This window comes from Gopherus evgoodei, chromosome 15 (genome assembly GCF_007399415.2).
Source record: "Gopherus evgoodei ecotype Sinaloan lineage chromosome 15, rGopEvg1_v1.p, whole genome shotgun sequence".
NCBI lineage: Eukaryota > Metazoa > Chordata > Testudines > Testudinidae > Gopherus > Gopherus evgoodei.
In genome coordinates, this window is record NC_044336.1 from 16,163,903 (window position 1) to 16,189,638 (window position 25,736).

A 25,736-nucleotide genomic window follows, 5' to 3' on the forward strand; every position below is an offset into this window, starting at 1 on the left:
CTGCCTGCAGAAGTGGCAGGGGACATTTAGGGTCATGTGGGAGCTCACTGGGGCAGTTTGGGGCCGTGTGGGAGCTCGCTGGGGTGGTTTGGGGCCATGTGGGAGCTCGCTGGGGAGAGACTCTGCCTGCAGAAGTGGCAGGGGCAGTGTAGGAGCTCGCTGGGGCGGGTTGGGGCTACGTGGGAGCTCGCTGGGTAGGGAGTCTGCCTGCAGAAGTGGCAGGGGACATTTAGGGTCATGTGGGAGCTCACTGGGGCGGTTTGGGGCCGTGTGGGAGCTCGCTGGGGCGGTTTGGGGCCGTGTGGGAGTTCGCTGGGGCGGGTTGGGAATATGTGGGAGCTCGCTGGGTAGGGAGTCTGCCTGCAGAAGTGGCAGGGACAATGTAAGGCTGTTTGGGAGATCACTGCGGCAGTTTGGGAGCTCGCTGGGGAGGGACCCCCCCTGCAGAAGTGGCTGGGGCTTTTAGGGCAGTGTACAGCTCGCTGGGGACGGACCCTGCCTGCAGAAATGGCTGGGGCTGCGTAGGAGCTCGCTGGGGAGGTTTGGGGCAGTGTAGGAGCTCGCTGGAGACTGACCCCGCCTGCAGAAGTCACAGGGGCAGTGTAGGGCCGTGTGCAGCTCCCTGGGGACGGACCCTGCTGCAGAAGTGACAGGGGCAGTGTAGGGCCGCGTGGGAGCCCGCTGGGGACAGACCCCGCCTGCAGAAGTGACAGGGGCAGTGTAGGGCCGCGTGGGAGCCCGCTGGGGACAGAGCCCGCCTGCAGAAGTGACAGGGGCAGTGTAGGGCCGCGTGGGAGCCCGCTGGGGACAGAGCCCGCCTGCAGAAGTGGCTGGGGCTGCGCAGGAGCTCGCTGGAGACGGACCCCGCCTGCAGAAGTGACAGGGGCAGTGTAGGGCCGCGTGGGAGCCCGCTGGGGACAGACCCCGCCTGCAGAAGTGACAGGGGCAGTGCAGGGCCGCGTGGGAGCCCGCTGGGGACAGACCCCGCCTGCAGAAGTGGCTGGGGCTGCGTAGGAGCTCGCTGGAGACGGACCCCGCCTGCAGAAGTGACAGGGGCAGTGTAGGGCCGCGTGGGAGCCCGCTGGGGACAGAGCCCGCCTGCAGAAGTGGCAGGGGCAGTGCAGGGCCGCGTGGGAGCCCGCTGGGGACAGACCCCGCCTGCAGAAGTTCCTTTAACACAGACTCTTTCCTGCGCGCACCTCCGCCCCTGCTCCGCCCCTCGCCGGGCGAAGCTGTTGGCTGTTCCTCACTCGGAGCGTTACCCGCCTCCTCCCGTCCTCTGTCCCCAAACTCCCTCTCAGGCTGCAGCCGAGCCGGTGCCCGCCGCTGGCTGCTATCCCCGCTGGCCTGGGGCTGGGCTCTAGGGCGCAGCCCCCCCCTACCCCGCCATGGCTAGCGCAGCCTGGCTGAAGCTGGTGGCTCGAGAGGTGCTGGCTGCGCTTGGGAAGCGCCCTGGGCTCTGGGGCGCTCAGCGGGTCAGGTAAAGCCGGGGGGAGGGCAGATGCCCAGGGATGGAGGGAGGGGAGATGCCCAGGGATCGGGGAAGGGGGAATGCCAGGGGAGTGGGGGAGGGGAGGGGTCGTTCCGGGCTAGCTGGGGGAGGCAGGTACCCGAGGGGGGCTCCTGGGGGACAGGAGGGGTGGCAGTGGGTGTGTTCTGAGCAGTGAAGAAGATGCCCTGCAAGGTGGGTGGTTTGGGAAGGGTAGCGGGGCAGGTGCAGGGGGGTGATGCAGTTGGGCAGGTTGCCTGGAGAAGGGCACGTTGAAGGTAGGTGCGGGGACATGCACCAATGGGGGTAGTAGGAAGAGGGGGCAGATGCCAGGGGAGGGGTGCGAAGAACAGGTAATTTGTTGCCGAAGTTCTCGTGCTCTGTATTTCAGCCCTCATCCCTCTCTGATTCTTCCAATTCAGTGGTTCTCAGCCTTTGTGATAACAGGGACCGGCTTGCTGTCTTCCTTCACTGTGCCAGGGAGAGCTCCTCACCCTGTATCCCCAGAGCAGTGAGTGTGTGGTGCTCTGTCCCTTGGGCAGTTCCCTACAACTTGGGAGCCCCATGGAGGGGCTGGAGGCCGTGCTTAAAGTGGGGAAGGGGCGCTTATAAGGGGTCACAGACCTGGCTTTTTTTTAAATTGAGTTGGGTCTGTGAGGGGCCCACTTTACATTCTGCTTTACAGAACCTGCTACAGTCAGATTATGCTAGACCCTCCTCCCCACCCCCACACTTTTTTCAGATCCCTTTAAACACTGGCTGGAGGCTGTGGCTTTGGGTGCAGGGGGATTCACAGGGAGCAAGGGCATCTCAGTGCAGTCTCCTGCCCCAGATCCAATCTTTCCTTCCCCATCATGTATTCTTGATGATGATCATGTGAAAACCTCTCAAGTGGCTTCTCCAGCTCATTCTGTGTTACTGATCCCAGCGGCTGATTTTGCTTGACTCTGTCGCGGGCGGCTCTACGTATTTTGCCACCCCAAGCATGGCAGGCAGGCTACCTTCGGCGGCTTGCCTGCAGGAGGTCCCCGGTCCCACAGATTTGGCGGCATGCCTGCAGGAGGTCCGCTGAAGCTGCAGGACCAGCGGACCCTCCACAGGCATGCCGCCGAAGGCAACCTGCCTGCCGCCCTCTTGGCGACCGGCAGAGTGCCCCCCGTGGCTTATCCGCCCCAGGCACGTGCTTGGTGTGCTGGTGCCTGGAGTCACCCCTGGCAGGAGCCCCCTGGGAGTGAAGCATGGGATCTAGACAGAAGCATCCTTACAGTGTGTGGATCCCCAAGCTTTATGGGGCAAAGGTGGAGGGGGCATTGGGTGGTGACTTAATCCTGGGCAGCACGCTAGGAGATGAAGCTACTGTATTGGAGCTGGAAATGGTTCTTTGACTTGTTTGGTCTTAAAGCTGGCTCTGGGACAGGTGGTGGGAAAGGGCAGGTAGCTATGGTCATGGAGCTTTCAAATCCCACCTGCCCTGCAGGAAGGGAATGGCTTTTTCATGAACTCAGGTGAATTCCCGGCAGTGCAGTTGAAATTAAGGTTCATCCCAGAAGCAAATGGGAGGAAATACCCATTTTATTTTTCACTGTATAATTTCTACCTGTTCTTTTATAACAAGAGATGGGGCCAGGAGGGAGGTGTTCATCTGTGGCTCAGAGACCAGGCTGGGGTTGGGAGTGCGTTCAAGGGCAACAAAACCAGACAAACTGTTCTTATGCAATTACAGCTGCCTCTGCATGGGGAGATAGGCCCTCTTGTGGTCTGGAAGCCAACCCAGGACTGTAATTATAAGGGTGGGTTTGGGTTCAAGGTTCTGGGTGTCTTACTGAAACTCTTCAGAGCAGATTTGTTGTCGGGAAGGGAGAGGGTAGTGGAAACTTTAAGCCAAAATTCTACCAGAATTCAGAATGCTAAGGCTCCATTAAAGCTCGGGAAACTTCCAAGTCCTGGATGCATAGAGTATAAAGCCAGAAGGGACCACTAGGATCCCGGAGTCTGATCTCTTGTATAACACAGGCCATAGGAGTGACCTAAATTAATTCCGACTTGAATTGGAGAATATCTTTAAGAAGAATATCCATTCTTGGTTTAAAAATCCCCTAGTTCAAAACTAGTTTCTGGGGAGTAAAACTCAAGATGGGTGTGTCTAAAATGTCTGTCTTTAAGAGTGGGGAAGATATGAGGAAACAGCAGAATGGGGTGAATTTTCCTTCCCATCCCCACCCTGCCAAAAATTTCAATTTAGGTACATTAGCGCCTTAGTCATGAGCTGCTATGGTGAGGGCAGAAGGAGTCTCCCCAGAGCAGGTGGAAACTGGGTTGGGGAGGAGTCCATGAGCTTTCCCCATTGTGCACTTGGCCTTCAGGAGCTACCCAGACAGGCAGAGGGGAGGATGCCAGACAGGGGAATAATAACCTTTGTGATTGAGTAGCCAGAGCCCTCTCGTGTGCTTCACATGGGGGGGAGGGGCAGAGAGTGACGTAAATGCATTGCTTCCCCAGGGCCCATTCACACTGCACCAAGTCCTGTCCCTTTCTGTAGTAATTTCTGTAGGGGAAAATATTAGAGGGTGAGAGAGAAAGCTGCTTATCTTGAATCAACAAGTGTAGAGAAGTGGCTGAGGCTGTGCAAAGATAGAGACATGCAGCGCAGCTCTTTGTCATTGCTGAGAGTGCCTGGGTATGTGCCATGCTTCCCACCTGTCCCCACCAGGGAGGAGAACTTTCGGATTTAGCTGCCCTGCTCCTGCAGGAGGAGGTGGGGCCTTTTCTTTATTTGGTGCAGACATCGAACAAACATCTCTGATACATCTGTGCTCTGTGCTCACAGCAGAGTCTGTTCTGACCCTCAGACAGACCTGTAGCAAGGGCCTCCTCTTTTCAGGACCCGCTATTGTGGTTGACTCCTTATCTGACACCAGAGACTGTTTTGGCACCAGAATCTGTTGCTAAGGCAATGTATGTTCTCTCAGGGAGAGTGCTTTCATTTGGCATCCCACTCTGCTCTCCTGGCTTTCAGATTCCTTTGCTCCACACATCTGACAGGGAACGGCCATAGCAGATCAGACCTGCGGTCTATCAACTCCTCTGTCCTGCCCTGACAGACGCCGGGGGAAGGTAATTGGAGCACTTTCTGCCAAAACTCATGCCTTTCTTTTCATCTCTTCCCTGTGGAAATGTTCCTTCATGCTGTGTGGTGCATTCACCATTGGCCAGAGGGTGTAGAGACTGAGTATGTAATTTCAGTATGGCATTAGTGATAATTAATACTTTGCAGGTTGGTTCCTTCCTTCCTATAATCTCAAAGCATGTCCTAAGCTCTTTGTAATCCATACAGCCCCCTGAGAGGTAGGCAAGTAGTATTGTTCCTATTTTACAGATGTGAAAATGACACTTCTGAGATCACAAAGCAATTTGTGGGTCGGGGCAATGCTGGGAACAGAACCCTGACTTTCTGGCTGTCAATCTTCAGCCCCGAGGTTGTCCTTCCTATTCAATACATTTATAGTGATTTTTATGTCTTCAGATGTCAACCAGTCCATCCCCAAACATGTTGATGAGGTAGGTGACTAAGTACTGTCCCAATTTCAGAGATGGAAAAACTAGATTGTCTAGTTCAAGGCCACACAGTAACTTGGTATCAGAGCCAGGATTAGGTCTCAGGAGTTGCTAGTCCCCAGTCCCAAACTCAGTCCTTAAACTGTTTGGGGTGATTTTGGCAAACCAGTAAAGTGCCTAAACCACTATCGCTTGTTGCTAACAGTAGTCAGGTTAGCAGGCCAAACTGAACCATTCTGGCTTATTGCTAAAAGTAGCCAAATCAGCAGGTCGTAAATTGTTCATGCAGTGGCCTCAGTGTAACCAGACTTGGGGGGGTGGGGAAGGTTTGGGGTTCGGGTGCCATAGACAGGGCAGCTTGACCCTGTGCCCTTCCTGCTCAGAGTGTTGAAATTGCTGATGCATGCATTTTAGAAAAACAAGAAGTCTGTTTATATGTGTCTCCAGGAATGTTTGTCAGGGCCCAAAGGCATGGACACTCTGGGGGAAAAAAAAATCTCTGCTCAATTGATCATCATAAGATGTTTGACCTTTTAACCCTGCTTGCTTAGCAAGTTTCCTTTAAGGGACATGTCATTGTATTACTAATGAATAAATAAGGGAAAAAGTTTGAGGCAACTGGACTTCTCAGGAGGGGCTCTTCAGAGACGCTCCCTCTGGACGCATCCTTGGGTCCCCACCAGCAGACGGAAGCCTGGCCAGCTGAAGCCTGTCACGGTGCCACTCGAAAGCCATGCTCAGTTTTGGTAATTATTGAGGGTTGGGGGTGTTTTACTAACTTGTTGCGGACGTGTGTAAGTGCTTGAGGCTAAGTAAAGTTTAGCTGTAAGTGAAAGCACTCTTGTGTTGTCCTGTTTGTGCCAGCCATCTATCGGTCGGATGGCCGTGTCTCCAAGGATTTATTTCCTGACACCACCTCACACAGAGTAGACGTTACCAAGAGCTTGGGGTTGAAGGAACTCTGGGTAACAAAACCAATGGTGCCCAACCTTTTTCAGTCCAGAATTGTGGAAAATATCGATCAGTGACCCAAATGCATGCTGCCTCCTTGGCAATAAATGTTTTTATAGAATGGCCCATGCTCAAGAGTGATCATTCTCTTTATTGATTTTTTCATTGCTTAAACAAGGTTCAGTTTACTCTCCGAGAGCTATTTACGTCCTCCACGCCCTCTACGCTTTGTTTCCTAACTCCATAGCCATAATGTTATAAAAGTTACCATGACTTCCTGAGGATCCTTGCCTGTCCTTAACATCCAAGCTCTGTGCAACAATTGAAAAAGGGAAGGCCAAATTAGGGTGCCCAGACAGCAAATTTGAAAATTCAGGACAGGGGGTGGGAGCTAATAGAAGCCTATATGAGACAAAGACCCCAAAATTGGAACTGTCCCTATAAAATTGGGACATCTGGTCAACCTAGGTCAGATTCAGCCTACACTGAAATCTGTGGTGTTACAGTTGCTCACACAGGTTTGTATTTGGACTAGAGGGTTTCCTATCCAGTCTTATGACGAGAGTGGAGGGAGAAGGAATGAACATGCTATAATGATAAAATAACAAACATTACCACCTTGGGGTCCTCTCTTCCCTAGTGCTGTCCTTGTGCTGTGAGGAAAGTTCCATTCTTTGGAGAAAGCTGGATGCTTAGAAGGATCCCAGATACATGAGTTGGGTAAAAATCCCTTTTGTCTCTTTCTAGTGGGCAGACTGTCTTTCCCTCCTCAACTACAAGCTGTTGGGGAAGATCTGTATGTATAATCCTTCTTGGTCATTTTTAGGGAGGCTGGGAGCTACCAGGAAAACAGTCTGCTAACTTACCATGTTTGTTTTGTCTCTCTCAATGTCAGGATCTCATGCATTATGAGAGCTACCAGGATGCTGTGTTTTTTATTCAGAGGATTCTGTATCAGCTTCATAAGGCATGAAAACAAATGAAGTCTTTTTTTGCCCGCTCCCTTTTCTTTCCTACTGCTTTCATTTCAGCTTTAGCCAGCGGGCACAGAGAGGTTAAACATGCAGTGCATGGGGGCAGCTGGATTAAGGTAGATGTATCCTCTATTTAGTGGTAAGCAAAGATTCAGGAAGTCCTGGTTTCTGATCCCTGGTGTGACTCTGACACCTTGAGCAAGTCATGTGGGCCGCTGTTGGGAAAAGTGAGAGTGATTTGGACTGCTTCAGTTTTTGGGTGCCCAACACACGATAACTTTGGCCTTAATTTCAGGGCTGCTGAGTTTAAGTTTGAGATGTGAATGCTTGGGCCTTCTGAATATCGGACTTGAGGTGTCTTGAGTTGGGCGCCTAAGATCAGTAGCCACTTTTGAAGATGTTGGCTAAACACCGTCTGCCCCCTCAGTTTCCTTATCTGTAAAATGGAGCTGGACTGAAGAAATGGTGAAAGTGAAAAGAAGGGTAAGAACATAAAGCCCCAACTTTCCAACCTCCTGAAGGAGGCAGTGCACCAAATGATGGGGCAGTGCCAGCATGAACAATGTTTAAAAGAAGATAGACTAACTGCTTGAGGGCAGGTGGACACTTTTGTGGGGTATTGCTCAGCAGGAGGGACTGGATTAGGTGTGTTTCTTCACCTCTCCTTTCTTCAGCGTCCCTTTGTTTCTTTTGAGCCACATGATGCTGGAATATGTGCCAGGCCATTCCCCCTCCTCCCACCCAGTTAAGAGCTGTTCCCTCATACCCAGTCCCCATGGAAACTGCAAAGGAGATGGAATGCTGGCGGCTTCACGCATTCTTCAGGCCTGATCCTATGAGGTGCTGAGCATCAACTCCCAGTGTCTTCAGCGGAGTTGCGGGCGCTCAGCAGGGGACTCTTGTATAACCTGTTCAGCAGTGGCTGCCTGATCAAGCCAGTCTCTCCTTTCCATCTAAATCTTTGCAACTGAATGCACTGCTTAGGCAAGAAGCTGGCACTCCCAGAACAGCTGAGGTCAAGAAGAAAATGAAGCTGTTAGGATCAAGTTCTCCCACTAAAGCCCATGATCACTTTGCCTTTTACCACAGGGGTGGGACTAAGGTTTGGTTTTTGGGACTAAAGTCCTGTATCAAGTGAACACCTCAATGCAACCTTCTCTATACTGCCTCCCTATATTCCTCCAGCCTGGCCCGGAGGGACCTCTGCTAAAGTGAATGTGCGCTATAAAAGTGCCCGGATGGATGGAGTTCAGTCCATTCAGTCCTTTCTCTGCCTAATAGCAGTGCTAATGCTAAGACCGCTCTGCTCTTAGCAGCTGGACCATTTATTTGAAGCTGCTGAACAGGGGTCCAGAAATAAAGACTTTTGAGCAGCCAGTGACCTGCTCTTTAGTTGAAGCAGTGGTCTAGCCAAGAAACATTGTAGCAGTTTCTCCTGTATATCTGAAGAGGGGCACCCTGGCTTCCTTGGTTGAGGGAGAATTTTTCTAGGAAATAAAAGCTCCTTATAAAACCGCCTCTCTCCTGCAGCTATCTTTGTTTTACTCTCACTCCAAGTTTATTTACATGCCCTGCCTTGCAGTTTCCAGACAATAAAAGTTAATACTAACATAGGCCTGTCTTTATCTCCTCCATTCTCTCTCACACTCCCTCACACCTGCCATCCTCCCCTCATAGTGTCCTGGGTGTAAAAGTCGGCTGTACTGAGTCATATGAGCATAGCAGAGGCCAGAACTTGCCCCTCTATGTTTTAGGATAGAAATGGGCTCCGGGGAGGTGGTCTTCTTTTTGCCAGCGGCAGGAGAACACGTCTGCGCCAGTCAAAGACAAATACTGGGCAGAACATTGCTTTTGCGATGCCTCACGATTCGAATGATGGAAATCTGAGCTCCGTCTGATCTATTTTCCTCTCTAAGAAGAAGTCTCATTAAAGACATTAGTCTCCTTATGTTTTTCAAGGAATCTGTACATGCGCCCCACAGTCCCATAAGCTGATGAACCCAATGGGTATTTATTAACCCCTTCTCTCCTGATGTTTCTTTCATTCAGGAACAGGGTGGGGTGGGATGCAAAGCAGGAGACGGGAAAGGAGGAACAGAGGAATCAGGCTAGCTGGAGTGAAGTGAAGATTGCAAGCCCTGTGCAGCTGGGCTGGCAGCCCAGAACTGCGGTGGTTGTGTGCTAGTAAGTGGTGGGTTGGGAAGAAGGGCTGCAGAGTTGGCTCAAAGGATCTGGAAGGGTCCTAGCTTGATGGTGGCGTTACAACCCTTTGATCAAGTAAGGTGTTCTGGTCGTCAGTGCTGTGTATTACACCAGAAGGGTTAAAATAATTGCAAGTACTTCTTGTTTCACTGCTCTGGCCCTGTTGCCCTCCCCCTCTCCAAGAACCATTTCCTCTCTCCTTCGGTATCAAATTCAAGCTCCTCATTGTCCTCTTCAGTGCTCTCTGCAGCCTGCACTGCTTAGGTTCTTGTTTCCTCCTACAACTGGGCCGTCTATCCTATATTCCTCCTCCAGGCCCTCCTGTTCCCCTGCTTTCAATTTCATGCTACCCCGTACGCTTGCAGCAGCAGCATTCCTCTCTGCTTTACAGCCAGCTGCTTTGGCTCTGCCTTCCCTCCTGATCTTTCTGCTGAGCAGATCAGCAACTCCTGCTCTTCGTTGTTACTAGCTACAAGACTATATCCCCTTTAGGGCCGGACACTCCTCCCCCTGAGCTTGTCCACATCTGTGGTGTGTTATACACAGATCATAATGTGAGATTGCCACTTTATTGTGGCCTCACTTTGTTTGATCTTCCCCCACAAAGTTTTTAATCTGCCTAATTAAAACCTTCTGTCTTTTGAATCCTCTTGAGAGACAGATGCTATGTCTTTATCTGGCTTTATTTTAACCCCCTTTGTCTCTCTTTTATCTGCTTTTACCCATTATAGTTAATCCAACATAAGGGATTCTCCTACAAACTCTTGGTTTTTGTTCCAGAACTTCAGGGCAATTTCCACCTTTTCATTTCCCAGGCAACTCAGTAGTCGTTAATCTCTCTGCTTCGCACAGGAGAAGGCAGGGGCCATTAGCTGTCCAAAGCGCACAGCAGTGTTTCAAGAGAGATTGCCTATCAAACAAAATATCTGCAGCACAAAGAACATCAGGGCTGGACCAATGGGTTAGGACTAGCACAGTGTCCTGCCCTGTGGGAAACCACCGTTTGGATTTCAAGCTCTAAGCAAGCAGAGCTAGGCACACTGTGGCTGGACGTGGATCATCCTCTGGAGCTGGGATGGGTTAAGTAAGGGAGTCTCACTGCCGGGAGGCCCCTCCTAGGCCTATCGCTACATTTTCAAGAGTGTCCTCTTAATTTTTGGATGCTTCTGTCTTTGTGCTTGAGACACCAAGGACCTGATTTTCAGTGGTGCTGCCTGCTCCCAGCTCCTGTTGGTTTCAGCTGGAGTTGTGCATGCACACTGATGGATGTATCCAGGCTATCCAGCTCCAATAACAGGAGCAGTGAAGCTGTAGGAGCAGGGGCTGCACAAGCCTGCCTGGGACCCTGGGTGTATATTAATAGCAGCAAGAGCTAGATGCTTGGTTTGAGCTAGTGAAGTCAGAGCTAGCTTGCATATGTCTATGCATGCTGTGGTCATACCTCTGATGGCAGTGCAGATATCCCCCAACTCTGAAAGTCAGGCTCTATAACAATGGGCAGTCAGAAATGGAGGCGACATAAAACCCATAGTCGCTTTTGGCTGAAGGAGCTGCATTGATTGACTCTGTGGGAAACTGGGTCCAGGGGTTTCTACTAGAGGGAAATTTTCTGTAACAGGGCCCTTGCAAGCAAGGAGGAAGTTGAGGGTAGGGTATATGTCCATCGTAGACACTTTTATAGCACCAATTGCTGTAATATCCAGGTACCTTTTAATGACTAGGAAGGACGCCACCTACTGTGATGTTTACTTGTAAGGGGATGGGATGGGGAGAAGGACCTTTCACCTTTCACCTTTCATCCCTCTGTCTCTGGAGGGTGGAAAGTATCTTTATTGCCTCAAAAACTATCCAGAGTCCAGTTCCCAGTTCATTTGGGAGGAATGCATTAAAAAAGCTCCTGCTGTTGTATCAGAGCAATAAAATCTCTGGCCCACTTGGGCACCTGCACTCCTTGTGTACATACAGTGTATAGCTGGCCTTCAGAACTCTTGTTCTGCATTGTCGGTGACAGATTGCAGGGACATTACCTGCTCCCTGGTGAACGTGCCCTCCCCTTCCACAGGTGCTCAGAGGAAGGACTGTAACTTAGCTGCTTGAGAGACAGACGGTGGAGCTTGTATATCCTGACTGGGACTGGGCTGAAGCCCAGGAGGAGGAATTTTCTGTTACTCTTTAGCCTAGGTTAATTTGTGTTAATTCTGGCTATAAACATTGTGTCAGACCCTCAGCTGGTGTAAATCAGTACAGCTCTGTTCACTGGAATGGAACTACTCCCATGTGCATTTGCTGATGATTTGGTGTGTTCTCTCTTGAGGAAAACTGTTTGTGCCTGAGTTATGCTGAGGTTGCATCAGCCTGCCAACTTAACGCTGGTGTCTTGGTTTCAAATGACTGGGGAATTTAACCTCTCACACTGCTTGTTTTAAAGGTTTCCATGTTTGCCATGAAAGATGGAAAATGTAACTCTGTTCTGATGCTTTCTCTCTCCTTCCCCCCCACCCCCCTCACCCTTTCTTGTGCACACAGCAGCCTCTCTACCTTCTCTTTCCTTTTGCTCACTCAGGTAATTCATTCTTTCCAATAGAATGGAGAGCAAAAATACTTGTCTGCACTCTGGTAGATGAGGCTGAGATCTGGGATGCTGAACACCCACTATCCCAGATAAAGTCAGGGACTGAAGTGGGGCTCAGCAGCTCTGAAAATCAGGCCCTATGTGGCAAATGCACAAGGGAGTGAGCTGAAGCCTGATAGAAATAGTCACACAAGAGAGGTTAATGTCCTTGTTCCTCCCTCCTGCCCAGAGTAACATGTGGGAAGGTCAGCACGCAGCTCTCTGATGCTCACATTCCAGAGATCTGAAAGCACAAGATGAACCTGCCATTAGGACTTGTAATGTCTTCTTGGCCAAATAAAATGCAAGGTTTTTTTTCTGCTGGTACCAGACTGGCAGGGATGGTTGAAAGGACACATGGAGAAGGATGGTCCAATGGTTAGGCTGCCCACCTGGAACTTGAGACTTGAGTTCAGATCTTTGCTATGCCACAGACTTCAGTTGTGATCTTGGGCAAGTCACTTAGCTGCCCTGGGCCTCAGTTTCCCATCTGTAAAACAGGAACAGTGTCACAAAACAAGGCAACTGCACCTGTATTCCCCCTCTATGGCCCACCTAGGGCACTCGTGCTCAGGCTTCTGGCTCTGTGCCATCACCTCTCAGGCAGAGACATGTGCCTCTCTTCCTCCAGACCAGGGGTTTTCCAGGCTGCACAATCCCCTGTCTACCCTGTGAATTCCCCAGCAAGTCAGACTGCCTCAGCAGGTCTGCTTTGCCTTCTCCTCGGATGCTATAAGTAGCATCATTGCCTACTGTATAAGTTACCATGCAGCCCTTTCTAAGCAAGTGCATTGGTTGTTAAGGTGAAAACAGCACATAGAAAACATTACAAACAATGAAAGAACCTGCACACATTCTGATAACCTGAGAAGAGATCATCCCAACCCCAACAAGGCTTCTGGCAGGTGACCAGTCCTTCAGACTCCACCCGCGTTTTTGTCCTGTGGTCACAAGTCCATAACAGCTGTTAGCTCAGAACAAGCGGCCCCAGGAATAGATCAAGTCCTTCCAACCTGTCCCAGAAAGGATTGGGGCCCCCCTCGAACAGAAGTTGCTGTCTGTTTGCTAGATCCAGAAGCCACTCCGGAGTCAGTTTAAACGTAGCTTATTGTTCCAAAAGTCCTTTTGTTGTCCGGTGGTCTCTAGAGAATCCGGTTTGAACCAGTATATGTGAATCTCTCCGGGTGGTGGGACCTCTTGCGAGGTGTTACAACCTGAGTGAATTTGCCTAATCACCCCCACCCCACTACACACACTGTTCTTAGTTCCTGGAGGGGCTATGGTCCCCCTTCCCCAGGGAAGTACATACAATCCCTGGCCCACAATGATACATACACTTAATTCAATAAGTTGCTATATCTTTCACACACAGCACTTCCCTACCTCACAAAGATGTTGGGAGGACAAACACATTAGAGGGTGAGGTTCTCAGATACTATGTTAATGAGGGCTATATTAGTACCATAGATAGATGGCTGTGGTCCAGCGCTCTAGTAGCTGTGTTGTACTATATGTAACGCTAACAGACCCCGGTCGTCAGTGGGATCGATCCTCAGGCCTCTGGAGCGTAGTGCATGAGTCTCTACTGCATGAGCTAAAAGCCAACTGGCTGTTAGCTAAGGCTGTGGAACAGACTCATTAATCGTCCAGACTACCCGCCGTATCTGCGGGTTAAAATCGATTGCTCGGGGATCGATACATCGCGTCTAATCTAGATGCGATATATCGATCCCCGAGCGCGCTTATATCGATTCCGGAACTCCATCAACCCCAACGGAGTTCCGGAATCGACAGGGAGAGCCGCGAACATTGATCCCGCATGGTGTGGACGGGTGAGTAATCCGATCTTAGATATTCGACTTCAGCTACGTTATTCACGTAGCTGAAGTTGCGTATCTAAGATCGATTTCCCCTCCGTAGTGTGGACCAGCCCCAAGTGGTCTCAGTGCCGCTAGATGGGACAGAGCACCACGCCTAGGAGGTTTGTGGATTACATATATCCCAAAACACTCTAGTGACTAGACCTCTGTCTTGTTGGGATTGAGAGTCCCATGACCTGTAAATCCTTTGTATCTACATTGTAGTGCAGTGATGCCAATGTGAGTATAAGATGGCCCCAAAAGAAGGAAAGTATCAGGGGGTAGCAATGTTAGTCTGTATCCACAGAAACAACAAGGAGTCTGGTGGCACCTTAAAGACTAACAGATTTATTTGGGCATAAGCTTTCGTGGGTAAAAAAATCTCACTTCTTTAGATGCAAAAAGAAGGAAGGACAGTAGCCTAGGGAGTGCTGTGTGAGTTGAGTATCAAAAGGGAGACCTTACTAGTGACTGTCTGTCTCCCAGCTGTTGCTGATCCTCGTCTTTTCTTTTACAGTGCCCTGCACATAGACACGGCCCCTGTCACACCAGTATCAACCAACAGCTACATCCAAGGGACTACAAACATTCCACTGCTCACCAAAACCGTGTGTCAGTGCCTGGAGGAGACAGTCCATCGGTTTCCAGACCGGGAGGCCCTGGTGTTCTGTCGAGATGGAGTTCGGAAAACGTTTGCCCAATTCATACAAGAAGTGAGTGGCTGACGTGCCTGTTACAGAGTCCGGTCCTTTACCTCACCACCCTTGAGAATTTGCAATGCAGCTGAATCACAGTATGAGTGGGTGGCTTGATCAATAGATCGGATAAATGAAAAAAAGTGATTTCGTCCCTGGATTGAAAACAGAGGTTGGGCTTGTTTGGTTTGGATTCTGATCCTGGCTCTGAATACATAGCAAAGCTGCATGTTGATTTATCATCTGATGTGTGTGATAAGGTGTGTGTGTGTGCATACTTACCCTGTCTTCATGGGCTGCTCTGTAAGGCATGAGAGCAAAGGGAGAGGGCAGTGCCCAGAGGAAGTACTCATGCGTAATGCAATAAATGCACGTCCTAGATTGCATTACTGCACTTAGGAAGTGGTTCTCTATCTATCTGACTTATCTTGGGGCAAGTCCTGAAGTCTAATCCAAATCCCACTGGCATCAGTGTGACTTGATTTTCAGAGGTACTAAGCACCTGTAGCTTCCTAGTCGTTACGTAAGTAAAACTCTCATTAAAATCAGTCAGAGTTTTGCCTGAGTAAAGACTGCAGGACTTGGCCTGTTTATAATAATATGTATGAATTGGCGTTCTGAATATGCATACAATATTCCATCTGGAAGTGGGAGGGGAAGGGAATTTCCACTAGATTTGCCCAATGATCTTAGATGTGATGGATGGCCTTGATAATCCAAGGTGTTCACGTATTGCTTTTTGTAGATTTGCTAGAGTTTTGTTAATTTACAAGAATAAACCCTATTCGCAGAACTCACTAATTTTTAAAATATTTTCTGACTCACCTGAAAAATACCATTTCTTAAACAGAGAACCCTACAAAGAGATTTTATAAACAGTTATGTGGACTGAAATTTAGTTAATCTTGGAAACACTAGAAGGAGAGAATGTCAGAAAGTTAATGAAACGTTACTGAGGAAGTTGGACCGTGTATGTCCAGCCCCAGCTGAAATACATTTGCCGTTTTGCAGGATAAATGATGATCTTAATATAATGCCTGGGTTTTGATTCACGTGGATAGGGTTCAAAAATGAGATGGGTCAGACTTCTCGTTAAATTGTGTTCTTAATCCGAATTATTTCCAAAGTAAGAAATAAGCCCGTATGATTAAAATTCACCCTGTACATGGATCCAGCAGCACCATATAAGTCCTATTTTGAGGGCCTATGTAGGAGTTAAAGGATGCATAGGCCTTGACTGCACAGGAATGATGTCACCTATACATGTCTGATTTACTAGAATCCTAGCTGCCTTTGTACGCATGTTCTGAGTTTGCGCCTCTCGTGCCGTCAGTCACCGGATAAGTGTGGGCGATCTGTTCTTTGTACGTCCACTAGGCACTGCTGTTTATAGAACAAACAGCGCCAAGCAATAAGCTGCCGGACTGCACAGTAGTGCTGTATAATGCTTGATTTCCGTTTCCTAAACTGGGGGCTAAAATGAAGCTCAGCTGCCTTCAGGTTAGCATGTGAGAGATTGAAATGCCTTGATGTGCCCTGCGAGGTAACTTCTCTCCCTACCTGGCGTCATATGTGTTTTGCAGGTGGACCAGGCAGCAGCTGGACTTCTGGCTATTGGCTTGAAAAAGGGAGACCGGCTGGGCATGTGGGGTCCCAATAAGTATGAATGGGTTCTAATGCAATTTGCGACAGCCCAGGCAGGAATCATCCTGGTAAGGAGACTTGTCTGTCTGGGCACCTGGATTTTTTAGGGCGAGGGGGAGACAAAGGGGAAGCCTGGAGATCTTGGAGAAGTTGAATAATGTGCTGCGTAAGGGAACTGAAGTGAAGAGTGGGAGCAGATGTCATGCAAGGTCTGAGCAGTGATCATTAGTCTGACCCTCCATTACGCAGAAAAGCACAACGCCAAGCCGGTGAGAGGCAGTGGGAGACCCTGGGACATAATTTACAACTGTTGATGGCATGAGGGAATGTATAGGGGGGCTACACATTTTTATATCTAGTCCTGGTGCCCCCAAAGGACCAACTAGTATTAAAATTGCCTCTTAATACTTTCCATGGTGCCTCTGGATGAAAATCATTCGCAGAAAGTGACCATTTAAAAATGTAATATACTAAGATGTCTGCCCCCCCCCCGCCATCACCCGATAGTACCATTAGGGCTTTGTCTTATTTACATCATGAGGTCCTTGGGGCAAGGCGTGCAGTCTGTCTTCCTGGAAGTTTTGTACAGCATCACCCGCTGTGGTGGCATTCAACAGATACAACATTAGACAGGGTAAATAGATGGGTTTAGCTTAGTGGGCTACCAAAAGTCTAAATTTGATGGCTCAACTCAACTTCAGTGGCCAGAACTGCTTCTATGGTGTTCCATGTGTGATAGTGAAGTTTTCACTGTTTGTGTTACCCAGAAAGGATTCTGATTGTCCCTGCAAATGTGAATTACTGTGGTGTAGTGGGCTGAGCATGAGCTAGGAGTCAGGGGGCCTGGATTTTATTTCTAGCTTTGCTATTGACATGTCATTTGACCGTGTGCGAGTAATTTTACTTCCAGGCCCTATATGTAAAAATGGGGATAAATGGGCTTCCCTAGTTAACATGAAATTTGAGTGGTTCTCCTGATCCTGGTGTCCTATACAAGGAAGAAGCTGCAAGTGTGTTTTCACTGAGTTTTTTTCCCCTCCAAAGCACCTTTCTCTTAGACTAAATGGTTAGAAGATGGGATCTTTGAGGCTTTTTCAGAGCCTTGATTAATTCTCCTGTCTCTTCCCCATTCTAGGTGTCTGTGAACCCTGCATATCAGGCCCAGGAGCTGGAGTTTGTGATCAAGAAGGTACTGTAGGCCACCTACGGGTAACGCCACTTGATTCTGCCCACAAACACTTTGAAATGTGGAGCTATTAAAGGCAGAGGGTAACCATGGGAACTGCACCAGCAAAAGAACTTCTGATCAGGGAGGGCACTTGAGAAATGCAGGCAGCAGAAAAACTTCTTTTTGGGGCAGCCTGTGAGAACAGGGCTGGGGGGAGGGGGGGTATGTGGCCACATATGCAGGGGGCCCCACGGTGCAGCAATTGGCCCTATGGAGTGTGAATGCCTAGAAGTAAATCTCCTCCATTATTGTTCCCTGTGGCCACCCTCTCGCCTGTTCCACAAGGAGATTCCTGCGTCCTCTCCTCTCTGTCTCCAGCCATCAGTTCTAGACTAGGTGCTAAGGAAACCACACAGGTGCCGAGGGTCCAGCATAGGGCCGGTTCTACTCACCTTGGACAGCAGAGCATTGGGAGCGACCGATCATTCAGAAGCTTTGTGCTGGGGTGACAGCTGGCTGACGGGGCAGCATTCCTCCGACAGCCAGTTCTAATTCAACTGGCACCTGGGAACTAACACCAGTCTGCGCTTTTGGGCTGCTGCGACTGCAAAACCACAGAGCAGACACTGATCCAAGTGACTCTGCCCCTGTAGTAGGCCCCTGTCAGTAACTGCAGGAGTCCGGCCTACTTTGGAATCCCCTGTGAACGACCCTTCTTTGAGCCTTGCTGGGCTGTTAGTTCTGTGTGTACGGTGGCAGTGGTTAGGTATGATAGAACCATAGGGTGAAATCCTGGCTCCATTGAAGTCAATGACAGAATGCCCATTGACTGCAGTGGGGCCAGGATTTAACCTCTTGAAACCAGAGAGGGGAAAATCCTCTGGAGGTGCCAGCCGCGTCCATCACTGCAGGTTTGTTCCCAACCATGTATTTTCCAGTGCACTGCCCAGTCTGGCTGGGCTCTTACACATTTGTCCATATGTTTTATGTTCTGTTCCCAAGCGACACATGCTGCTGTGCTTCAATCCCCACATGCCTGCCTTGGTTCCAGAGCTGCATGGGACTGTTCCTCAGCTCTGTGTCATAACATGCAGAGGAAGATCCAGTTTCTAATCCCCAGTAATGAGGGATTAAAGCTATTTAATCTCTTATGAATAAAATTAATCCTTCTTGGATTAAGGGGCCACTTACGCTCCTGTTTGAACTTGTTCAGTTTGGAAATCTGTAACCCTAGTACAATAGGAGACGGAACCAAAATACCAGTCTGGATTTTCCCAGCCCACTCCCTACAGGAGATTGAAATAGAGAATTCACAGCAGCACTGAGTGATCCTTCGCCCACCTCAGTCCCTGGACGGTTAGCCCCTGCCCTTCAGTTTGATGGCCCAAGTTGTCATCCTGTTAAATCTGGTGTGTTAAACCCACCAAGGTGGCTTCCCCTTTTCAGAGTCAGACAGAGCTTTTCCTAGCAAACGGCTGTCTGTTCCTGCCCCAAAGTTTCTTTAGTGCCCACCCTGAGCAGAGGAGTGGGAACAGATGGCTGCGTTTAGAGAGGAAGGAAAGGTGGTCTCTAGAGCTTGGATTCTGAGGCCTGTGTTAGCTCTGAGTGTTGGCACCAGAGGGTTTTCATAGCGCCAATGCAGCTTTTGTTGGTATCCTGTATCTGCGCCACTCTGGCTTGCTTTGTGCTTTCCATTCTGATTAGCTCCGTAGGGACAACAGTAGCTTCTCTTTCCTCCTCCAGGACTTGGCTTTTGTTTTTATCTTGGTCTCCTTGGTTCAGATTCTGCTCTCATTTACACTGGTGTAAATTCAGAATGACTCCATTAAGGTCAATGGAATCTGTCTGGGTTTACAAAGGGGTGGTCAGGAGCAGAATATGCCCTCTTGATTTCAGTGAGAGTCACTTGTATGCTGTGGCAGGAGAAATGGTTCCCTGGTATTTATGGTATTGTAGCTTTGACATTAAGGCTGTCTGCCTATCCTCAGCTCCTGCCAGCGCCTTATCTCTCCTTAGATTGCTGTTGTTTGTTAATGGAAGTCTGCAAAACAAAAACCCTTCCCTCATGGGCTTGGACTATTGAAATAGATTCACCACAGAACCCACCAGCAGCCTCATCCTTTTCCTGCCACTGCAGAATAATTCCTTCCAGCACACAATAATAAATAGCCAGTTTTCCTACCTGCTGCTCCCTTCGATCATTTTCCTGCACCAGATTTCCAGAGCTTTGTAAATACAAACTGATCATGGCTTTCCCAGTGCAGGTCCTTTACAGAAAGATCTACTGCTAACCATTGCCATGTCTGTTAAGAGGGACCCTCCTGTAGCAATTCCTCTCCTCACATAACTACCTTTACAGACAAGGGGCTTTGGAGTTTTCGGATTAGTATTGTGGCTTTAATTGTCTAACCCTGATCATGGTGTCCCTGGAGTTAAAGGCTATGTCTACACAGCAACTAGACAGCCACAGCTGGCCTGCTTAGGATGTGGGGATGCGACTTCCAGGCCTAGGCTGGAGCCCAGGCTCTAGGACCTGTGGGGGGGGGGGGCAGTCCCAGAGCGCAGGCAGTCTACACCACAATGAAACAGCCCCACCAGCCTGAGTCGGCTGGCGTGGACCAGCCCTGGGTTTTGCTTTGCTGTGTAGACATACTCTGAGTTACAAAGCCCCAAACTTCCTTGTACAGATGAGGCCTCTGGTGGATTCAATGTGACCTTTCCGAAAGGGAAAGCAATTGTTGCTTTCTCCCATTGCAAATCACAGAGTACTTGCAAATAATTTCTTGGTTAAAACTGGCATATCTTGGCCTCCTCTTGATATGGTGAGGTTGGGGTTGGGGTTGGGGCAGCAGGTAGCATTTGTCCTGTTTTCATGCTAATCGGAAAAGGAACTGCAGAGTTTCAGCGAAGGGTCCAGGAAGCAGCAGAAACCCACAGCTGCACATGCAAATCGGTGTGTGACAGCAGTGCAGCTGCATTCTCCTGGGCACATACGCTGCTCCCTGCTTTGACAATGTGGCTGTACGGATTTGAGCCTCCTCTCGCATATACATCTGTGTCAATCAGGAGTAGCACCGCTGACGTCAGTGGGGCTGCAGAAGAGTAAAAGCAGTGGAAGTGAGAGGGGAATCAGGTCCTTGGTGGGTAAACAGTACCATTTTTAAGCTCTGTCAACCCAATACTAAAATGGGATGTAAAATGGCTTTCAATCTGACGCTGGGTCCCTCAGTGGCAGCGTCACTTTCAGGAAGGCTGTTCCTGCCAGCATCAGATTCAGGAACGGTATCTTAAATGGAACATACAATTTATGTGCTCTGGGCCAAATTCAGGCCTGGTGTAAACAGGTGCAGCCCTGCTGAAGTCTGTGGAGTTGCACCTGCCTACACCAGGGATGTCTGCTCTGGGAAGAGAAGTGTTAGAATGCTGAAAATTAAACCCAACGTTGCAGGTGGGTGTGAGCTTGGGATCTCGGGGTCACCGTTCTGCTGGGAAATGGGGTTGCTCATGAGGGCAGCAAGGCACAAGGAGGGTTGGACTCCTTAAATGTCTCCTGGTGTGGTGTAGGAGCTGTCCCCTGCTTCTAAGCCATCTTACAAGAGGTTCCTTCTAGGAAGGGTTTGAAAGCTCAGTCTAGACAGGGGCCGTTGTAATACATACTCATAGCCGAACAAGTCCTGGGAGGAGCCCCAGGTAGTGTTAAGGTTTCTCAGGGTGTGTGTGGTGGTTTTCCATCATCAGTGAATGCAGGTGCCCTGCTGTCAGGTTTCCAGGGACCGTTCATTACTCCCTGGGCAGCGGGTGTCACTCCAGCCTGACTTCCCTCTTTCTCCCCACACAGGTTGGCTGTAAGGCCCTGGTGTTCCCCACTCAGTTTAAAACCCAGAGATACTATGAGATCCTGAAGCAAACTTGTCCTGAGCTAGAGAAATCCAGTCCAGGGGGAATAAAGAGCAAGAGGTGAGTGCGAAACACCAGAGATCCTCTTGTGGTTTCCCAGGGCTGTGCCCTGCACTGGGTCCTCACACTTGCAGGGTGACAAACCTACTACTGAACCCAAGGGAAAAGAGGTCCCTCACAAATATCTCTGTCTAGGCTTTTATACCCTATGGCACCCATCAGCCTGTTATCTGAGCACCAAATAGACTCCAGATCACCGGCTGATAACAACTGGGACCTGCACCCTATTCCAGTAAGGAATCAGCCATTATCCTTCCCCAGCAAACAGAGGAGATCTCGCTTAGACCTACCTGGGCTGGAGCTGAGTGCCCTTTGTTATACACAGCTCCTCCCACGTAACCTGCATGCCAAAGAGGAGAAAGGAAGAAGAGTCTAGTATGGCATTATCCCATGTAAGCTGCCTTAATCAGCTCCTGCTTCCTGTGTCCAGGTGATACAGGGGCCCTTGGGCCCCTAGCAGCGCACAAGCACCAAGGCAGTCTGTCCTCCTGACTCCACTGTTGCTGACAGTATTTTGCTTTGTCTCAGGCTGCCAGACCTATCCATTGTAATCACCTTAGACTCCAAGCTGCCTGGCACGTTCCAAATGAGCGAGGTGATGCAGGCTGGGGACAGCAGCCATATGAAGCAGTTACGAGAGGTCCAGCAGACTCTGTCCTGCAACGAGCCCATCAACATCCAGTTCACTTCTGTAGGTACCACATGCTGCTCTGCCCTGCAACGGACACCAGATCAGGTGACCCCTGTGGCCAGTGCTAAGCAGGCTGCTCCCCTTGACACCTGGTCACTTGAGTGGATACTGTCCCATCTTCCCTGGCCCTTTCACAATAGGATTTAGGAGGTCATCTAGGATTTTCCTCTTTTTTCCACCACTCCCATGGCTTGCCCCTTCCCCAGGAGCTGACAGCAGGGATGAGATGGGGGGCCTGCATGCCACAGAGCTCTGATCCCAGCTGAAGTTGGTCTGTGTCATATCATTTGTGGGGCTGTCAGATCAGAGGCTGCCGGATCTGGAGGGAGACTAGAGGACAAGTGCAGAGCAGAAATCTGTGGGGTGGGGAGGGGAGGGAACACCACAGAGAAGCTGTGCACCTGCCCCTCTGAAAGGACGGTCGTACCAGAGAATCTTGTAATGTTCTCTGTCTTTCAGGGCACAACTGGAAGCCCCAAGGGAGCCACCCTCTCTCATAGAAACATTGTGAATAATGCAAACCTGATTGGGCTGAGGCTGGGAGTCAATCAGCAGGTGAGTCTGCTCAGTCAGTGGGGGATGGGCTGTGCTCCGGCCGTAGTGGGACCGAGCACATGGAGAAGGCGGATGACTCCGCAGCAGGACGCAGCGAAAGACCCCCCAAGTTGTGGGTGAGGGGAGCTGAGAGCGCTGTTAGTGAGGAGCCCTCAGGACGGCGTATGGAGCAATGTTGTGCTGCGGTGGTGCCAGCAGAGGGCACTCCCACAAGACTGGGTTTGAGGCACAATGACAATTCAAGCAATTCCTTCCCCCTGCTATCCAGCCCCCATATCTCGTATTCTTACCCCATGGGTGTAAGTGGTTCAGGGAGAACCCTGTGTTAGGCCCATGTACGCCAGGCATCAGAATGGTTCCTATCTCCTCATTGCTGCCTTTGTTTGGCTTGCCCCTAGGAATGCCGGACTGCCCTCCCCGTCCCCCTCTACCACTGCCTGGGCTCTGTTGGAGGCAGTATGGTGATGGCTGTGCATGGCGCCCCCGCTATCTTCTCGTCCTTGAGCTTCGAGGGGAAAGCTGCGCTGGAGGCAGTGGCTCAAGAGAAGTGAGGATCATGGGCCCTGGAATGTCACCTAGAGGGGTCACTTAGCTCAGCTCTGCTGGCAGGCAGCTCCTGCCCCTGGCCTCTGGCCTCCCTGCTGTGGCAGAGGCATAATCTTTTGTTTGCATTAGCCCTGGCCCTATCGTGCCCAGGAACTTGTGAAATGCCCCACTGCCCATTCCAAGGTGCCCTCGTCACTGCTGACTCTTGCCTGGAAGGCAAGGCATGGCCTCTCCTTGTTTGGATTAGTGACTGGTGTGAGTCTATACATAACCAGCTGCCTTCTCCCTCCACCATCCCCTCCACCCCAGCGCTGGCTGCATTGCCGAGGTGCTGTCTGTAAAGCAAAGGTGCTGCTGCTGCATGATAAATCCATTATTCCCAGGCCTGCCCAGCGGGCGCAAAGGCCTGACCCAGGCACAGTGAGGAGTGGGCTACATAGGCTTTACTGCCACAGGCTCTGATTCCTCAGCTTCGCTTTTTCTCTCCTGTCCCTTCAAGATGCTCCCTTTTACACGGCACTCCGACCATGTTCATAGACATGCTCTCCCAGCCCGACTTCGACAGCTATGACCTCTCATCTCTCCGGGGAGGTAAGTGCAGCAGGACCCACAGTAACTGGCCTCCGCTGGGTCTCCTTGAGGAAGCCACCTGGACAGGCAGATGCTCATGGGCCAGGCTGTGCAAGCAAATCACTAGTGAGGAAGAAAAATGTGTGTTGCAAGCTCTTCGCATCGCCCTGTTAATTTGCTGGTGTGCTTTCCTACTTGACAATCTTCTGCTCATGATTTCCATGTTTCTAGCACCCTTCTCCTCTCTTCAGAGCAATGGCCTGATGACTTGAAGATTTAGGGGGGGGTTATCCAGCTGTTGTGTCTTATGGAAGCAGAGAGGGGATGTGCAGGAAGGATTGTACTTGTTGGACTTCCATACCTCCATCCACCAACATGTGGCAGCAAACACACGTTCCCCAGGGTGCAATGGGCAGTGCTGCAATGGGTAGTGAATTTCCTACATGTAAAATTCCCTGCTTGTTTAGAATTGCTACCCATGTTTTTAGGTAGCTGATGTGCAGCTCATTTGTATTGGAGCTTTACTTTCCCTCCCAAAGGATCAGTGATAGAAATGTCCTATAGCAACAGCTGAAGCAAGTGGTATAGAGTTTATGGGCAGCATTGGCATTCAGAGACTGCTGTGATGGGTGAATTAGAAGTACCTGGGTAGCGCATCTGAAACTCCCTGTTATCTGAGGAAGGGGCCTAACCCTATCAAGTCTGTTGATTACACTGAAAATCGACATTGTAATGTCTCAGCTTGTGCAATGTCAGTCTGATCCTGAAGGTTGTGAATCTGTGCTGTAGAATTAACTCTCCTAACAAGTAAATGAGGCCACCCCCCAACCCAGGCCGAGAAATGCATAGCTCTTGTTGCCAGGCTAGTGCTTTGGGAATAATCAGTACCCACAGCTAGGGAAATGCTGAAGCATGTAGACAGGACCTAGTGCCTCCCAAAGGCTATGTCAGCCGTCAGATCTAACTGTACCGACCCCTTTCAGTAGGATTTCCTGGGGAAGGAGAGTCTCCAGCGTAGTCCTCTTGCTGTCTCTCTTCCAGGAGTCATTGCAGGATCCCCTGTGCCCCCTGAGATCATGAAAAAGATTATAACCAAGATGAATATGCGGGATATTGTGGTGAGTCGTTTTCCATGCTTGGGCCTGGGCTGCCTGGGTCGTCTCCCCTCCCCCACCATCCACTGGAAACCAGGAACCTGAGCATGTGTGACTTGTGTACAGAGCAACGGAACTGGAGGCTCCCTGAATGAATGTGTTCATGCGTGATGGGATACAGAGGCCTCATTCCTTCCAGGCTTCCAAGGGGGTACAGGGTGGAGTAACTGGGCTGGGGATCAGAGGCCCAACCCATCTTGGGAGGGACACAGGAAACTACAAGGACAGCTACGGTGAGAAGGGAGATCATTGCACCCAGCGTGGCCACATTGGGTCGTACCCCAGGCTGGGACATGTCTCTGTTTATTTTCTGGTTGCAGCAACCAATTCTCTTTTCCGTATTGCACATGCTGTCTCTGAATCCTCAAGTATAAACACTGATGAAGACACTGGCTGACTCAGAACGGTGTTGTGTTTTGCTGCTGAATTAGCTGATTCCCTTCACCAGCATGGATGGCACTCACATGTTCAGTCTCCGGCATGATTCGTGCACACGCCCTGAACCTGAGCGTGTGGAGGGTCAGATCCAGCGCCATGCACGCTGCAGCCCTTCTTGTGTATTCTCACACACACACAGTGTCTGAGCAGGACTTGCACTCCGTCACTAAGCATGCATGTGTACCCTCATTCCTGTGCATGAACAACGGGGTGTTCTGAACGTCCAGCCTTGTTCCATCCATCATTCAGTGGGTCCCGTAGGGTTTAGCTGATGCATTTTGCAGTATGTTTAGCATAGTGGAGCAATGTAGCTTTCTGTGTAGTCGGCCCCAGATCTCACCCTCATTATCTTTTTGAAAAACAGATCTGGGAGTACTTGAAGGCGAGCGAGTGTGCACAGCCTGATTGTTCTGCTTTAAAGGAAGTAACAAGCTGCCTGTGAAGGCCAAGGAAACAAACTGATGTGGTGGGTTAACCACATGGGACTAGGCGTCAGATTTCTGCTCTATTGCTGGCAGCTTCAGAACGTGCCGGCACCAAGAGTTTTGTTGGCCCTGCTGTGTGCTCTGGAACGGAGCATCACGAAGGGAGTGTGGGACAACTGCTCTGGAATGGGAGCTCTGCGGCTTTGCTTCTTGTGTGAAGCCGTTAGGGCTGAGTTTAAAACACCAAGGGCC

At 50.2% G+C, this 25,736-nt stretch overlaps 1 protein-coding gene across 1 annotated transcript in view; it reads left to right on the plus strand.

Annotated features, from left to right (window-relative positions):
* The first annotated feature begins 545 nt into the window (after positions 1-545).
* ACSF2 (acyl-CoA synthetase family member 2) overlaps positions 546-25,736 on the plus strand; it is a 52,132-nt gene continuing 26,941 nt past the window's right edge. Inside the window, exons 1-10 of the mRNA XM_030534267.1 lie at positions 546-1,480; positions 14,159-14,354; positions 15,920-16,048; positions 17,116-17,169; positions 20,987-21,105; positions 21,634-21,796; positions 22,256-22,351; positions 22,750-22,898; positions 23,397-23,488; positions 24,509-24,585. Coding sequence (XP_030390127.1) covers positions 1,389-1,480; positions 14,159-14,354; positions 15,920-16,048; positions 17,116-17,169; positions 20,987-21,105; positions 21,634-21,796; positions 22,256-22,351; positions 22,750-22,898; positions 23,397-23,488; positions 24,509-24,585 — 1,167 coding nt within the window. The 5' untranslated portion in view covers positions 546-1,388. The remainder of the gene's footprint in view (positions 1,481-14,158; positions 14,355-15,919; positions 16,049-17,115; positions 17,170-20,986; positions 21,106-21,633; positions 21,797-22,255; positions 22,352-22,749; positions 22,899-23,396; positions 23,489-24,508; positions 24,586-25,736) is intronic.